The following is a 16,982-nucleotide window of genomic DNA, read 5'->3' as shown; positions in this document are numbered from 1 at the left end:
ATTTTGTCAGGATATTAGTTTAGTTTCATTTAGTTCACTGTATTTTATTGTATCGGCATCTCAAACATGGACGACACATTAAAGTGAGAAAGCTATGGTTCATTGGTACTTCTGCGACTACACTTTTGAGGTACTTTACTTATTGTATTATTTACTTAACTACCTTTACTTGATTACATTTATTAGTTACGAGTGACTTTGCAGATTAAGATTTTAAATCAAATGATAGGATTATAAAATACAGTGTGTTATTGAAGATTAAAACAGTTGCTCTCAACATTTTAGCTTCATTTTACCATGAAGCAGTGACTGGTTGTGGCAGATTGTTTCAGCCGAGGCCCACAGGGGTCAAGTTATCCAATGTTTCACAAAAAGGCAAAGATTAGAGAAAAGCGAATACAGACTGAACACAGATTACAGATGTCAGAGCTTTGTTTTTTTTCTTCTCTTCTAACCTGATAATCATCTCACGACCCTTCAGATTTACTTTGTGACCCTTTGGAGGGCCACAATCCCGAGTTTAGGAACCACTAGACCAAATTACCAAACTGTACATAAAGCAGCTAAAACGAGCTCCACCTCAAGCAGCTGCAAAAGTAAAATGCTGCTTCACATTCATACATCAGTATTCATGTAATATATAATAATGTGCTTTTTTTCTTTTAAAATTTTGCAGATAATACTTCTTTACTTTTACTTAAATAGGATTGTTGTGGTATTGTTATGTTGCATAAAGTATCTGATTATCTGTCTTCCACCACTCATCAAAATATTACATTATGTAGGAAAAAATCATTGTACTTCATATATTTCATACTGAATTAACACCTTTTTTTCTGTTAAAAATCTCAATTACATAATACCGTATAATAATGGATGCAGTGGGTGTGAACTGACTGAACATCATTTATGTAACATGAAGACTAATTTTCATTATATTAATATTCATTCGTAAGTTCGTTTAAGTGCATTTAACTAGATTAATAAGAGGTGAATATTTTCAATTTAAAAAAGAAAATTGAAAGTGTACATATACCCTCTATTTGGCTGATGCACAGCTGATGTGGAGACAGCAAGCTCCGAGCTGTCATTAAATGGAAATATCATGTTCTGCTGACTGGAGTTCAGATAGAAAATCACTTTAATCTGCTTACGAGTGTATGTATAAATGCACGGGAAAACACCGCTTATGTAACAAATCCTCTGAGTGATTGTGCTAAAAAATCAAGAGTATGTCTCAGCATTCGTCTTTGACTCCCCTTTAATCCATGTCAAACATCATTTCATTCCATTACAACAGAACAAATCTGGAGTCTGTAAAAAGAGAAACAATAACAAAATACATATTTTTTTTAAACATGAAGTGGATTAAAATCTCCTGAACCACGAACCAACACACAATCCGCTCAGTTACAGTATAGTTTGTATGATTATTTACACTTTTCTCATTTAGGATTGCATGATTTTACATTCAGTATCAAAACATTGAAAACAAAACTGACACAAAAAGATATCAAATGCATTTTAGCACAAACCTGTTTTTGTACATTTGCATTAACAAAGATAATAAACTCTCCTTACAATAAGGAATAAAGGCATCTCCACTTCGAGCTGATAGCTTGAGATATTTTTATTTACAGGATGGCTATGTACTCAAAATAGCCCCAGTTTGTGCCTCCCTTTCATCAGTATTACATTTGATCCACAGGTCATAAGGAGTCAGAAAAGGTTTAAAAATCTTCTCTGTGGTAAAATGGACAGAATATTGTTTCATCCGCATGGTTGGAGGAGTCTTTGAGGATTCTAGAAATACCTTCATGACAGCGGTTATGAGTGTTTTTTCCATCATCAGGTTTTAATTTTTCTGAAATCAAATGGTTAGTGACTCAAATGCAATCACAAGACGTGAGAAGCACAAGCTGGAGCTACGCTGAAAGCTGACACTATTTACAAATGCACATGTATGTACATTGCTTGACTTTGATGCTAGTACAGATGAGCTGCACTTCCTCCTTTGCACCTATCCTCAGACTTCCTGCTCTTTTTCGGCTTTTCCTCCGAGTCCCTGCACAGGCCTTCATCGCTGCCCGCCTGCAGGCTGTCGAAGGTGCCCTGCCTCTCCATCCCCATGTTCTCTCTGTAAAGCTTGCGCTTCCTCCACAGATCCACGCAGGGGTCCGCACAGCCGAACCTGGCCTCCGTGGTGCAGGCGTACATGCCGGCCGGCACTGCCAACAACATGGCGCACACAATGACAATAATGTGGATGAGCCTCTCTCTTTGCTCCAGCTCACTGATGTCACTTCCAGTCACAAACACGACGCACTGGCCTTCCCTCGGTGGATGGTTCTTCAGGGTCACGCAGACCTCGTATTTGGTGACAGGAAGCAGGTCGCTGACGGAGTAGCTGTTGATGCCGGGGCCGATGTAGATCATCTCCTTTTTGGGTGAGTCGTATTTACCAAAGTGGATGGTGAACCAGGTTTCTGCTGGGTTGTCCGTTGCTGCGTGCCACTCCAGGGTGATACCGTAAACCGTCTGCTTGGCAATGCGGATGTCAATGTAGGTATTCTCATCAGTCGACAACATGGGGACAGGTGGAGGGAGAGGGATGGAGGAATTGAAGGAGCTGATGTTAACAGTGATGCTGACAGAGGAGTTGCCAATGAAGTTGTTGGCCATGCAGGTGTAGATTCCTCGGTCTGCCAGGTGAAGAGAAGGGATCACCAGCTGGGAGGTGATGGTCTCCTCATTTATTTGAGTCTGTGTAGCTGCAGGGAGAAGACAGGGCATCAGAGCGTACTGCATTTAAAACGGAGGCTTGTTTACATCTGATAAAGACACGGTAAGGTAACTAAAAGGGGTATTGTTGCTGCATCTTTCATACAGCAGATGCAGCCTGAAAGTTTCACATATACCGCACTAAGTGCTCCTAGAGCAGGTTCACAACAGTTTAATGGATGGTAGTGATAAAAAAAAAATCTTACCAGTAAATCCTCTTATAATCTTCAGACTGTACATCCACTGAATGGTCGGGCTCGGCCTGGCCTTGACTAAGCATGTGAGTGTTGCATTTGCTCCGAGAGGTAAAGTGATGTTTGTCTCTGGGGCAGAGGCCACCGGCTTCATGCATGTTTTCAACTGGATCTCGTGGAAAAACTTGTCGGCTTTGGAGGCGGGGCCCGAACACATCAAATAGGAGTTCATCAGAATGATGGGAGGGCTGACCGCCCGGATGAATTCAACAAAGCCTTTTAGGCGACAATCGCACAACCAGGGGTTGTCGTGCAACGCCAGAACCACATTGGAGACCACTCCTTCCTTGCCCCATGTTTTCTCTGCTGTTTGGTAAAGAGGCCAAGAAATGAAGACATCTTTTGATATGACGCTAAGCTGGTTGAAGGATAAATCTAAGTAGGTTAGAGCAGGTAAGTGTTTCAGGGCATGTTCAGGCAGGACATCCAATCGATTGTGCTTCAAGTCCAGAATCTTCAGTTTCGGTGTGTCCCTAAACGCCGTCCATGGCACTGAAGTCAGCTTGTTGCCTTGTAGCCTGAGCTCGGTCAGGTTTGCCAGCCCCTCCAGGCTTTTGATGTTCATCAGGGTGATCTCGTTGAAATTCAGCCAGAGGAACTCCAAGGCACTAACTTTGGAGAAAGATCCTTGCGGTAACTCAGTCAGGTGGCAGTTCTCAATTCGGATTTTAGTGAAATTGTGTGGGATGTCTGCTGGGATTTGTCCCAACGAGGTTTCCATACATAGTAAAGACCTAGAATGGTAAGACGAGATGTGTTTAGACAAGAGAAGCTAATGACAAGAGTGCGTTTTGTCTTCACAACTGCTCGTGGACCACTAGCACAAATTTAGGGATAGCGTTTGTGTTTAAATTATAGAGCAATTAGGTTAGCAGGTTACATTTAAAACGAGATTAAGGCTAACACATACTCACGCCTACTTTTAAGAGTGTATATAGTTTCAGTGGGCACTTACCTTCCCAAGTTATCATCTGTGCAGGAGCAACCGATCAGACAAGTTGATGATCCAGGGTTGACAAGATAAAACAACAAAGCGGTACGTAACAAGACACAAAAGGCATCCATATTCCTGGAGGAGCTTGTGAAATAGGCCTGTGTGGCCAGGACAAGCCTGTGGGCTGCCTGGAAGAAAGCCTATTACCTTAATCTTCCTTGACGTAACACTTAAGACACCAAGTGACATGTGAGACACACATAGGTAAGGTGTATTTATATCAGTGGTCCACTTTGTCTAGAAATCATTTTCTGATCTCCTCAAAAGCATCAAAACACGCAAACATTCAATCAAGATTCAGTGAGTTATGTTTGATTGGATTACAGTTCTTCTTTCACATATGACCCCAAACTGCTTTGCATCGATCCAGTTTAATCTATTTGTCCCCCTCTGAAGCACAGGCATTGACATGACAGGAGGCCCATCTGCAGTAAGTGGGCCGGAGTCGGTCGGGCTTAGCAGCACAGAGAGGGAGGGCTGCAGAGAGACAGATGTCTGGAGAGGACTGTAATCTGACCTCAATAATCTGAACACTGGTTGTCTCACAGGTTGTTAAAGGCAGAATCAGCATATAAATAAAGTGTGAAAACAGACAGCATCTACAGCACTGGAGTTTCAGTCTTTAACAGACATTTTCCCTTTAATGTCTAAGGTGTTTATAGATGTACGTCCCAGTTTAACAGTCAAAGAAATTCATCTGACGTTCAGTTATAATCTCCCAATTATCATACAAGTTTTTAAGTAGAGATATAGATAGACGTCATTCCTTACGTTGAACAAATTGTTTTAATAATCTTTATAGTGGCTTTAGTTTCATCATCCACCAGGACACAAGATGCATAAGAGACAAAACAAACTTCCCTAAACTTGATTTAGCATCTTTAGTGACTTTTGTAGGTGAATTAGTCCACACATCTGTAGATATTCTGGGCTCTCTGAGTTCAGACTGAGTTGTATTAAATCTGAGATCTTTCTCAGACAACACTGATGTTATTTCTGCTCCACTTTCTGTGTTAACAAGGCAAAAGAAAGAAGCTAGCTGCTGTGTGCTGAGGCTGTGCCTCAGCATTTTGAGCTAAATGTTAATGTTAGCATGTTAACACGGTCACAACAACAGGACGTCACTAGCATAGCTAATAATAAAAACTCAGTGTTAAGCAAAAGCTTTTCACTAACACGCAAAATTGCGATTTAAAGAAAACAGAACTAACATATAGCTTAATTTATGTTGATCCAGCTCACCCACCTACTACTTTAAGCAGGTTTTACTCAACACTAGGTTATTAGTTAGCGACATGCTACCTGATCGGGCTCCGATTAGCTACTAGCAGACTAGCTTCCCTACAGCAGTGTTACGTTTTCAATGCACATAACAGGCCAATTTCTGCTTGAGTCAAAATGAATACTGATCTACTTAAAAATCAATATTCTGAGATGTAAGAAAACAACATGAACGTATATAAGTATAAAAAAATATTTATTTTTATACAGTACATTCATACATACACATATATAGGTCACAAGTATTTACAGATTATAAAATGTGATGCGTTTTAGGTTTTCGACCCAACAGTAAACCTGGCACGTTAACATCATACTGACATACAAAATGGACTAATAACTCCTTCCTCTAAATATTTTCAGTAAAGAGTTGAACACAGTGCAGGAGAAAATAAAATAAATAAAATAATAAAATAAAATTGATTGGGTTTTAGACCGTTTAGGGCAACATTTCCAGACATTTTCCTCTGCAAAACATCACCTTTAAAAGTGCACAATGAATTAAAAAAAAAGTTAATTTTACACATTTACACCACATGTAAATATTGAAACCGTGTCACTGTGTATATTTTCCCTTTTTTGCTGTCCACCAAATGAATGGTGGTTTTTATTTCCGCAAGGCTGTAAAACAATGTCATACATCCAGTGCTGACAGAGCTGTCAGTGTCCTCTGAAGACCCCCAGAAGAGGATCAGACGAGTCTTTTCAGTCTCTGAGCCCAAGAGTTTATCTATTCACGTCACAGGCTGTTAGAAAACAAAGTGCATCCTCTGGAGGTTGTGGCATACATTTGGTTTTAGCAGAAGTACTCGTTAGGTGGCCCCTCAGTCCTAGCTGTGGCCTCTGAGTCAACACTGGACCTCGCTGAAAGCAGCCTGTTGGATTCGTCAGGATTTAGCCTGGTCAGATACTCGCCCTCCATCCCTTTAGCTTTGGCCGCGGGGCCAAGGGTCTCAAACGTGACATATGAGTCCTGCATGTCCTTGGGCTGCCGCCCCAGCAGCTTTTGGCAGCGCTTCTTTAGCGCCCCGCAGCACACAATCAGTGTCAGGGGGACAGCAATCACGCATGCCACCGTTATCACCACCACATTAATGAGCTTCTGAGTGCCACTGGCACTGGCTGCTTCATCTGTTGAGAAGATTACACACTGCTCCTTTTTTGGGATCAGGCCTTTGACGCAAACACAAGCAATGTACTTTGTCTTTGGCACAAGGCCTTCAATGGTGATCCGGTTCCTACCAGCACCTACATTGATCCGACGCATGTCTCTCTCACCAAATACGGCATATAGGACACTGAATTCTGTGGTATTTGTGGCTGTAGGGGCTCGCCAGTTCAGAGAGACGGTGTGGTCGGTGTCACCGATCACCTTCACCGAACGCACCACCCTTTTCTCCGGAGCTTGCTGTAAGGATGAGGCGTTGGCAGCCAAGTTACTCAGAGCATCCCGCTCCACCTCAACCGCCTGCTGGGAGCCTGACGCTTTGCCTCGTCTCTGAGAAGCATCGTCAGAGATGCTGTAGCTTTCAATCTCATACTTCCCAGTCACGCCTTTGCCATTGAGAGGTTCGATGATGGGCTGGGCGGCAGTGGTGGTTGGTGGAGGAACATATCTCGCAATAAGTTTCTCCTGGTAAGCCGCTCTTCCAATGCCACCAGGTTTCTTCCCTCTGGCTCTCTTAGAAACACCGCCGCCTGCTTCCTCTGACCGAAAGGAATCTGTGATCACCAAAGAGATGATGGCGTCTGCAGTGCCCACGAAGTTGGTTGCTTTGCACACATATTTCCCAGAATCTCGGTAGGAGACTGCAGGCACGCTCAGAATCGACCAAATGATGCCCTCCTTTGAAATCTCTTCCTGGACTGAAAAATAAAAGAAGCAGGCATCCACAGAGTTAAGCAGATTGGCACAAAAAGAATAACTTTAATCTCATTGACACTGGGATAGAAATAGATGCTGTTCTAATTCAAGCACATCTGGAATTAGTGCAGCAGAACTCACCAGTGCCGTTCATTTTCTTTCCATCGGCCCGGCTCCAGGACAGCTCAGGGATGGGGACTCCAACTGTGCCGCAGCGCAGCAGAACGTTGTTGCCCAGTGAGCTTCGAACACGAGCCACGGCCGTGTGCACACGAGGGCCCTGGCACCTCTGCAGCTCCGCTTCGGTGAAAAGAACCCCCGACAAGCTCTCTGGATCAGCGCACCTCAGCCTGGTGTCGATGAGAACCACAGATGATGATGGGGATTTCTGAAACTGGACCAAATCGTACAGCCGGCAGTCGCACAGCCACGGGTTATCATGGAGACCTGCAGAGGAAACCAGGCGTTTACTGTTACCAACATCCAGTTCATCAACACTGTGCGGCTGTTAAAATAACAAGAATTAGTCTGACAACTTGACACACAATAACTATAATTAGACTAATCCCTAATTCAGCTTTAAGACCTTCTGGTGTCAAAGAAGTGGTCCTCATGCAAGGCAGATTAAAAAGAATACGTTCCACTATCCTAATATGCCACAGCTTGATCCTCACCGAGAATTAGTTTGGAGGAATCAGAGTCCTGGGATGGCTTCACACTCAGCCACATTGTGAGAACGTCAGCAGGAACGGTTGTCAGACTGTTGCTGGATAAGTCCAGATAGGTGATATTCTTTATGTACACAGTGGCCTCTGCAGGGATGGTGGAGATCTTGTTGTTGTGCAAGTCAAGAAGCCTCAGGTTTGGCATGTCAGTCAGGGACTCCCAGGGGAAGGAGGTGAGGGCGTTGCCATCCAGCCTGAGCTCATCCAGGTTGTAAAGACCCCGGAAACTGTCAACATTCAGTGAGTTCAGTGAATTGAAAGACATCCACAGAAACTCCAGGTTGTTGAGGTAGTGAAAGTTGTCGGTTGAAATCCGCGTGATTGCTGTCTTTTCAATGCGCAGCTTCGATGTGTCAGTGGGAAAATTTGGAGGAACCACAGTGATCTCTGGATCATTGCAGAGTACACTCCTGCGAGGAATAAAATAATAAAAACATGATTATTCATAATGTGACATTTAAGAGGAACAATAGCAAAGCTTCTTTGAAATTGTCGGGGTGGGTAGAAGTGGATTTTATAACAAGCAAAATATATTTTCTGCCTCCGTTTCACATAATAATTTAGTTCAGAGTTTATTTGACCAACGTAGTAACCTATTGTTCAGTAACAAGCAAAGGAGATTAAAGGGCGACTCCAAGTTAATCCTCCACTACACGGAGTAACTGAACAGAGGAAAGCTGCAGTGAAAATCAATTCTGCAAGCAAGAAAAGAAAAGAAAGAAACATGTAAAACTGAAACAAGAACATTGAATAACTGCCATATTTACCTTGCTTTAGATCCATCACTTAATTTGTGGAAGAAGCAGCTGCACTGTGCAGGACATGAACTGCACAGCAGCGGAAGAAAAACTAAAGCCAAACAAAAAGCAGCAGTAAAATATCGACTCATTTTTTCTCCTGCAAGCTACTAAACGCTATGCAGCTAAACTACAATGAAAGAAAACAAGCGCTACGGCTCAGCCTAACGGGGCATCGGATGCATCGTGGTGGTGTGCAGGCTCACAGCTCCATACTGCTCTGACTGGTCTGAATCCTCAGATAAAAAGGATAGGCAGGGATTAGTGAAGGACTTGGGTTATTTTCATTCACACGATTAGGCTATTGCTTCCTGGACGCTGATAGGCTGCACAGTTTTCACTTTTATTCTCAGGGAAATACTTTGCAGTAGTTGATTGGACGGTTAATTCTGGACGCAGCAAAGTGTACAGCACCTAAATGAAGCGCAGGCTGCGGGTCGCCACAGCAGAGGCCTGAAATCTACCTATATGTAGTTATTAACCATGAATATCTGAAACATTCAAAACAACCTCATGTAGACAGATTTTAACATGAAGAATTCTTTCTCAGTTATGATGTACGGTTAATTTTTAATGCTGTGAACTGTTTGTTTTATTCTAACAGGGAAGCACATGGACGTCCTACAGTTATATTTAATGAACTTGTTCTCTTGTTGTGTTTGCTTGTCTTTAAATTGTGATATTTTTAAACAGTCTGTGAAATGTTTAATATCCTGATAGACTGTAGTTTGCATGATGGCTCGGACTTAAGCAACAAGTGGCCACTAGATGGCAGTGTAGAGTCGCTATCTGTATTCACTGTATGTCATTCACCTTCCTGTTATTAGACCTAAACTTCAAACCAGATAACTGACCTTTGACAAAACCATGTGAGGCCATCAGTTGATCACAGGGTTAAAATAACAAATCAATAACCTTTTTCAAAAACTGTTTGAGATTATCTCCATCTTTTATGTTTATGATTTACAAGGAGAACATAAACTCAGTCAACCCAGTTTGGACTTCTGCAGATCATATAAACATCAGTGGTAGAATATAACTGCATGCATTTACACAAGTACTGTACTCAAGTTTAATTTTGAGGTACTTGCACTTAACTATTTCATGCTGCTTTATACTACTCCTCCACTGCAATTCAGAGGCAAATATTGTACTTGTTACTACAGAACATTTTTAAAGTTTTAACCACTTTGCAGATTCAGATTATTAATTCAAAATATATTCAAAAAATGAATGTATTATTAAACTACCCAAAGCAGTACAGAGTATTCCACTTCTCACATCAACTAAAAGAACTATATGAGAAATATCTCCAATTTTTAATCTTACTCTTGCTATTATTAAATTGTTCTAATTTTCCTGCACGTTCATCCTTCTTGTGTGTAACTGTGTGTCTGACACACTTTGTGGATGACAGCCGTGTTGTCTCAGTCTCTGAGGGCTTTTCACAGGTGCAGAGGTTTAGAGACATGGCTGTCCGGCAGGAGTTCAAATCCTTTAATCCAACCGTCGCTCTCTCTCTTATTAATACATCTTTGCTCTATTTCTTTCAGGGTTTGTCCTGACAGAAATTGGCAGGACCTGGGACAAACCTGTGCCTCCCCCCCTCCCTCCCGTCTGACCTCAGTGGGTGGGAAGAAACAGATGTGGTGTGTCAAGCTCCTGCATTCAAAGATGCCTTTAGAGGTAAAGTAAAACAAAGTATTTGCAAGAATAAATGTTCTCCTACTGAAGGACGGGCCCTGATAGTGTTGACAGTGGAGAAAAAGTAGAAAGCCTCCCCGACCTGAAAACTGTATTGTAAGTACAGTACTTGAGTAAAGGTACTTAATTACTTCTCATTTCCCCTGTTACCACTTTTTACAGGAATAAACAAAAACTCTGGTTCCAGTTTTTCCATCTTTGCTGCTCATTTCCAGGGTCTGTCAGAACAAATGCAATTCCAACACTGCAACCTTTGTTTCATTGCAAAACCAGCAGATTATGATGGCGTAATTAACTGTTAGCCAATGCATTAATGTGCAACCACTGCAACTGCACTTTGGAAAAAACGTTACAGACCGGCTATTCAGGACACTGGTGGGTTTGATGTTAATTAAGAGGTTAAACGAGATGCTGAGATTCACCCTGATTTCTTCTATAAAATAAGACTTCATGGTCTTGAGTTTTGTTCTTTGATGTACAGCACAGGAAGAGCAGAAATGTGTTGCACAGGGTCTCATCTTGCAAATCGTGTTGCATTAAAATTATTAGAATTAAAAACATCGATTTTTTTATTATTATTATTATTTCAGTGCTTATTGTACACACAAACCAAACCTCCTTTCACATGATCACAATTGATACCAGTTGATCAATCCATGTTCCAGATCAGCTCTTTCTTCATCGCACTCAGCTGCAGTAGATTAACAGATTATTAAATTGAATCTTTGGCGTTGTAAAACTGGCGTCCTGCCGCTTTATGTTCCTGCGTGACGTCACGCTGCACAAACACTTTCTGTACAAACATTCTGATATACGACTCGAATGCTCCAGATTGTCAGTTTATCTGTAAAACATCAACATTTCTGATGCCACATTTGAGCCACACGTGTCAGAGCAGCAGATGCAGCGATAAGCATCAACAGTGCAGCTCTTTTTTTAGTTGAATATATGAGGAGGCCTGTGACTGGATGGGACAATATGGGCAGCTTGAGAAAAGGCTATTATAAGTCCATTGGGACACATCATTACTCCATAGTTAATGAGTTTGTGGTAATCTGTGAACAGATTAGTGGTGCAATCAGACTCTGCCCAAATGTTGCATTTTAAAAGGTTCAGGCTGCTGCAGGAGCCAAAGGTCACTTTTCCGCTGTCCTCGTTTTATAGCGTTATTCTGGTCAGCAGTTCAAGAGTGAATGAATAAGATCCCGGTGCTTTCACAGACGTTTTAATTAACATTTTGCACTTCAATGTGGCCAGTAAGAGCCTGTTTAGGAATTTGTCAGTTTAATTTTTTAACCTAAACTTATAGATTGTTATGAAAAGATTAAAATTGATGTTCAGAAACTTTGATTTCTTTGTTAAAAGTTAACTTAAGATGCTGCAGCGTGAGTGAGTTATAGAGGGGATGAGGGCCTCAGTTTGTCTTAAACAGGATGAGAGCTGCACCAGGAGGTCATTTTGAAAGAGAGAACAGACTCTGTTAACCGTAAAAACGTCTCCCCGACATTAAATCTCTAGAGTTTCCTCACCAGAAACAGGCCCTGCTGAGGCTTCTTGTACACAGAGTCCCACCTGCTCCAGAGGCCAACTTTACGACACATCAACCACCACCATCAACAAAACCACCTACTTCAAAGACAAATTTGCAGGTTTCATCAATATTTCATGGAGAACATCAAGACAAGACAGTCCAACAATAATGTGTCCTGAACTTGATTTGTCTTTTGATGCTAAATCAGATTTAAATCATGAATTTGCCTTTATAATCTGTACATCATATGAGACCCTCTAACCTTCAGATTATCCTTTTCAGTTTAGCCTTCAACTAGCTTTGACTTTCCTCAATCAGGCTTGTAACCTTTGCACTTTTCCTCGCACATATGCAGGGAAAATAATGTATTTCACTTGATCTCATGCATTACTCTGCATTTTAATCTTCATTACTATCATCAAATGGGTTTCATTCTCAATCTCATTTTTAGTCTTTTTCATGTGAAGCACTTAGGTGGGTGTGCTGTCTTCTGTAAAAAGTGCTACACAAATAAGGTTTATTGTCGTTATTATTGTAATTATCCTGAAACCCTTGATTCACATCAGGAAAAATCTTCTAACAGGGTAAAAAACAACAGAGGAAACCTCAGAAGGAGCAGCTGAGGAGGGATCAGACGATCAATGTTAGGAGTGCAAACATGTTTTAATGGCATATTGTGATTTTATTGCAGCCAATTAGGAAAATAAGACATCAGACACAAAATAAAGTAACATTAAGAGTTACTGTGATTTGATCTGTGGTGCCGCTCAGCTTGGCTTAAAAACAACATTTCCCATGTTTCCTCTCTCTTTTCTTATCAGTCACAGCGGCACAAACACCGTCAGAGTGAAGAAAACGAGCTGAGGGAAAAGTTCGTCTTTCCTGCTGAATTCACCCACATTGACTAAAACCTCATCTGAGCCCTGAATCGACAAACTTCACATCAGTCAGCTGCAAACTTCTCGCCGTCCTGAACTTGCAGGAAGTTTGAAGGAGGCTTCCTTGTTAGGACATTCTTCGGGGGATTGCTGAAGGGGTTTATTAAGATTAGTCTCTTTATGCGTTTTCACGTGAAAGAGCCTTTATAAGGCGTCGTGTTGCTGCAGGCGGCGGTGTGCTACACAACGCGAGCAGGACTTGTCTTTTTTGTTTTTTAGTGCAAAAGTTTAATTTGTGCATTTGAACATGGGAGCGTACACATTACCGGAGGGCTTCACGGAGTTTGACATGTTTACATTCGGCACGGCGCTTCTTGTCGGCGGTAAGTGGAGCGGGCCGAGCGCACAGGGTGAAAGGGGGCAGTCCGCCCTGGAAACACTGGTTCACACAATAAAAGCATCTAAAGTTATTGTTTGGTTTGAAATTTAGTTTGTAGTTTTGTTTTTGAGTTGCACGCTTGCAGACCACCAATGAAAAATCCCAATAGACTCCACTTGACTTCTAATACAAAACTCCATTTAAAAAACCATCGATTTTAAAAGCGGCTGTTTCAGAGGCTTGATGTTTGCAGGCTTTGTGGACTGTATCCTATGACTGCTGATGAATTGCTTTAAAGGGTCATTTCTCTTCTTTTCCCCAACTTTCAGGCCTGCTGGGATTCTTCCTCAACGCCATCAGCATCGTGTCTTTCCTCACAGTGAAGGAGATGCGGAATCCCAGTAACTTCTTTGTGTTCAACCTGGCCGTGGCTGACCTCAGTCTGAACATCAATGGACTCACAGCTGCGTATGCCAGCTACATCAGGTATCAGAGCTTTTAAAGTTTACTTTTCTTCCACGGGCTCTTTCTATATCACAGTACTACATTTCTGTCAGCACTCAAAAAAAAAAAAAGGAAAATCAAGTATTTAATAATAGCCAATGAGACTTCGGGTTTCATTATCCAATCAGCTTTGTTCTGTGTGTAAAGTGAAGGTTTTTTTGGAAGTTCCTTAACAAGATCTGAAGTGAAATTTATCAAGATTTAAATCAATCAATTGAACTTCTGTTATAGTTTATCCAGTCGTTCCCAACCCGGGCGTCAGCAGGGCTGGATTAACTTGCTATGGGGCCCGTGTCGACCCCCCTTATCTCTCCCATGCTGTGTGCACGGTGCACGTAGTGTGAATGTATTAGGCATAAATGTATTTAGTAAAATGAACCATATTGTACCGGATGTTACATTCAAAGCTTCGATCGAGGTTTTCAAATGAAGTTTTGAATGTTTGCCATCATATTTCATGACTCAAAAAAAATCCTCAATTTAAACAAAGCAAGTCATCAGATTAGTCTTTTTTAATTACATCAGCTTTCTTTAAGAAATATAACTCATAACATAAATACATGCTGGCATTCAATGAATCTGGACCTTTGGACTTCACAGCGCTGTGTGGAGTTACTGGAAACAATCCCACGCTGGAGTCTAATCCTACAAATAGTATAATACCAATAATACTAGTGTAACCAGACGTTGGCGTTAATAACACTGTTTGCAATGTTACAGGCAGCTTTCTTTAGGCTGGAGTGTGATTCAGGTTTCGTTGTGCTTTCTAGATATTGGCCGTTTGGTCAAGATGGATGTGCCTTTCACGGTTTTCAGGGGATGATCGCGGTCCTGGCGTCCATCAGTTTCATGGCAGCCATCGCTTGGGACAGATATCACCAGTACTGCACCAGTGAGTACCATATACCACGACCACTGAGCAAGGGAATGTGTTGTATTTATAAGGTAGTGTGGCCGAGCGGTCTAAGGCGCTGGATTAAGGCTCCAGTCTCTTCGGGGGCGTGGGTTCGAATCCCACCACTGCCACAGTACTTCCCTTATGGGACTATCACTGCACCTGTACTGCACCAGGAACAAAATGTACTGAATTATAAATGAGTACTCCCTGAAAAGCAGGAGCTGCAGCTAAAGAGCTTGAGATTTTCGCATGAGTTTTTGGAGACTGAAACGAAGCTAAGATGTGACTGAACATTAAACTTAATTTAATTTTAAACATGACTCCAAATAAATCTGCTGTTTGCTCACACATTCACCATATCAGCTTTGTGAGACGATGTTATGTCAGTGTTGTATTTACAGGATGTTGTGCTGCCCCCAGTGGCCAAAAAGGAAACTAATGCAGGTTTAAAGATACTTATTTGAAATTTTTACTTGAATGTTTCCTGTTAAACTACAGGAAACACATTTCATTTACAGTATTACACAAACCAAGTGATAAGAACAAAGCAGCAGCTGTCCTGATACCATCATAGTTTGACTCTCAGTACTTAAACATTTCATTGATTTTCTTGAGAGGTTTTATAAATAATTCATGAGGGACAAACTGAATTTTTTCTCCTGCTTGTTGTACGTCATTTACTTAACAATACAAACAAATTAAAGTTTCATTCTCTTTAAATCAGAATCGAATGTCTTCTCAAATGACGGTGCTTTCATTCTGTAGGGCAGAAGCTCTTCTGGAGCACCACTCTGACGATGAGCGGCATCATCTGGATTCTCTCCATCTTCTGGGCAGCTGTTCCTCTCATGGGCTGGGGCGTCTACGACTTTGAGCCTATGAGGACTTGCTGCACGCTGGACTACACCAGAGGGGACAGGTAGAGCTGAAAAAACACAAGAATGACAGAATGACTTTATGACTTAATGGCTTCTAAGGACAAAACAACATCCAGACTTAGTAAGAAACACAGCTCTCCGTAGCATTTTGGCAAATATTTACCACATCACATATTATTGTCCTGTTTATCTTCTTTCACCAGGGACTATATGACCTACATGCTCACTCTGGTGGTGCTCTACCTGATGTTCCCAGCCGTCACCATGCTGTCATGTTACGACTCCATCCACAAACACTTCAAGAAGATCCATCACCACAGGGTAAATGTGCAGACATGGTGTCCAAATCCTCGTTAGAGAACAGCACCAAAGTGCACAGCCCCTCCCTCTCTGCACTTCCATGAAATCTGTGCCCTGCGTGTCTGCAATCCACCGCATTACATGTGTGATTTCTACAGTAACGCAATGATCTTTGTTTTCCAGTTTAACACCAGTTTGCCCCTGAGGGTCATGCTGATGTGCTGGGGCCCCTACGTGCTCATGTGTATCTACGCCTGCTTCGAGAACGTGAAGCTCGTGTCTCCAAAGCTAAGGATGGTGAGCTCTTACTAAGTCCTCGCTGACGTAGTTTAAAGGATAATTCCAGTTTATTACAGCTTGGGTCTTATTTTTGTAGTTTATGTGGGAGAAACTCATCAGTTTCCATATCGTGTTCATGTCTTTGTTCAGCTTTGACCTGCATAGTGCACCTCCACAGCCTGCTGGTGCCATGTTCAACATTTCTGGTGCTTTCAGTTTCAGTTTTGCCTCCAAATAAAGTGATAATCTGGCTGAACTGTAGGCTTGTTTACAACCTGTCTAATAGTTTAAACACCGTGTTCCTATCAGCAATTACTTTGCTGAATCCAGTGTTTTCATAGCCGAAAGAAAAACACAAAAAAGACAAAAATGAGACCCACGTTGGAATAAACCAAAGCTGTCCTTTAGCTCAGGTACTTGACAAATGATGGAAATACTTGTTCCTACTTGCAGATGCTCCCAGTTCTGGCAAAGACAAATCCCATCTTCAACGCTCTGCTCTACTCATTTGGAAATGAGTTCTACCGCGGCGGCGTGTGGCACTTCCTCACCGGACAGAAGATCGTGGATCCGGTCATTAAGAAGTCAAAATGAACAGAAGCTCAACGTGAAAAATCCCACGATAGGCTCCTCATTCCAAACTCTTCATTGGTTGTTCAAAGCATTGTCTGGCCATTTAGTGTGTACAGCTGTGATATTTTCACGTGGACAGTATCTTTAACTCAGGACAGCCTCCACATTCAGAGCTGCCTCAGTATCTCACGCTACAAAATGTGCTGCAGGAAATTTAACCATTTTCAATTTACTGCATTCTCTCAACAGCAAGTTGTATTTGAGCTGCATTGCTCCTCCGTCCGTGTGAGGCCACTTACAATAAACACATTGGGTTGCTGCTGTTCTGCTGTATCCTCCCTCCACCTTAAAGTGCTTTTACT

At 41.9% G+C, this 16,982-nt stretch overlaps 3 protein-coding genes and 1 non-coding gene across 4 annotated transcripts; 2 read left to right on the top strand and 2 right to left on the bottom strand.

The window, feature by feature from the left end:
- Window positions 1-1,176: 1,176 nt before the first annotated feature.
- Window positions 1,177-4,141, bottom strand: LOC143339076 (leucine-rich repeat, immunoglobulin-like domain and transmembrane domain-containing protein 2). The gene is made up of 3 exons (XM_076760085.1): window positions 3,991-4,141; window positions 2,988-3,769; window positions 1,177-2,771 (listed from the first exon to the last, which is right to left on the bottom strand). Exons 1-3 carry the CDS (start codon window positions 4,098-4,100, stop codon window positions 1,987-1,989), a joined length of 1,677 nt encoding a protein of 558 aa, XP_076616200.1. The 5' UTR covers window positions 4,101-4,141; the 3' UTR covers window positions 1,177-1,986.
- A 1,348-nt stretch (window positions 4,142-5,489) lies between these two features.
- lrit1b (leucine-rich repeat, immunoglobulin-like and transmembrane domains 1b) lies at window positions 5,490-8,928 on the bottom strand. The gene is made up of 4 exons (XM_076759147.1): window positions 8,667-8,928; window positions 7,849-8,309; window positions 7,316-7,621; window positions 5,490-7,176 (listed from the first exon to the last, which is right to left on the bottom strand). Exons 1-4 carry the CDS (start codon window positions 8,786-8,788, stop codon window positions 6,107-6,109), a joined length of 1,959 nt encoding a protein of 652 aa, XP_076615262.1. The 5' UTR covers window positions 8,789-8,928; the 3' UTR covers window positions 5,490-6,106.
- Window positions 8,929-12,752: 3,824 nt separating this feature from the next.
- On the top strand, window positions 12,753-16,943 carry rgrb (retinal G protein coupled receptor b). The gene is made up of 7 exons (XM_076759063.1): window positions 12,753-13,192; window positions 13,518-13,674; window positions 14,463-14,584; window positions 15,356-15,509; window positions 15,672-15,789; window positions 15,952-16,065; window positions 16,501-16,943. Exons 1-7 carry the CDS (start codon window positions 13,117-13,119, stop codon window positions 16,639-16,641), a joined length of 882 nt encoding a protein of 293 aa, XP_076615178.1. The 5' UTR covers window positions 12,753-13,116; the 3' UTR covers window positions 16,642-16,943.
- On the top strand, window positions 14,637-14,718 carry trnal-aag (transfer RNA leucine (anticodon AAG)). Its single transcript has one exon. It is a non-coding gene; the product is annotated as a tRNA-Leu (tRNA).
- Window positions 16,944-16,982: the final 39 nt, after the last annotated feature.

Source organism: Chaetodon auriga, chromosome 20 (genome assembly GCF_051107435.1).
Source record: "Chaetodon auriga isolate fChaAug3 chromosome 20, fChaAug3.hap1, whole genome shotgun sequence".
NCBI lineage: Eukaryota > Metazoa > Chordata > Actinopteri > Chaetodontiformes > Chaetodontidae > Chaetodon > Chaetodon auriga.
The sequence above is the reverse complement of the archived record's forward strand: the minus strand, read 5'-3'. Positions and strand labels throughout refer to the sequence as shown.

Excerpts from the sequence above, each read along its gene's own strand:
- lrit1b (XM_076759147.1), bottom strand. The coding sequence starts at position 8,788 with ATGAGTCGATATTTTACTGCTGCTTTTTGTTTGGCTTTAGTTTTTCTT. Across the intron at positions 7,622-7,848 it reads TTCCTCCAAACTAATTCTCG|GTCTCCATGATAACCCGTGG; the intron begins GTGAGGATCAAG and ends TTTCCTCTGCAG. Across the intron at positions 7,177-7,315 it reads AAAGAAAATGAACGGCACTG|TCCAGGAAGAGATTTCAAAG; the intron begins GTGAGTTCTGCT and ends TTTATTTTTCAG.
- LOC143339076 (XM_076760085.1), bottom strand. The coding sequence starts at position 4,100 with ATGGATGCCTTTTGTGTCTTGTTACGTACCGCTTTGTTGTTTTATCTT. Across the intron at positions 3,770-3,990 it reads ACAGATGATAACTTGGGAAG|GTCTTTACTATGTATGGAAA; the intron begins GTAAGTGCCCAC and ends TTACCATTCTAG. Across the intron at positions 2,772-2,987 it reads GATTATAAGAGGATTTACTG|CTACACAGACTCAAATAAAT; the intron begins GTAAGATTTTTT and ends TTCTCCCTGCAG.
- rgrb (XM_076759063.1), top strand. The coding sequence starts at position 13,117 with ATGGGAGCGTACACATTACCGGAGGGCTTCACGGAGTTTGACATGTTT. Across the intron at positions 14,585-15,355 it reads ATATCACCAGTACTGCACCA|GGCAGAAGCTCTTCTGGAGC; the intron begins GTGAGTACCATA and ends TTCATTCTGTAG. Across the intron at positions 16,066-16,500 it reads TGTCTCCAAAGCTAAGGATG|ATGCTCCCAGTTCTGGCAAA; the intron begins GTGAGCTCTTAC and ends TCCTACTTGCAG.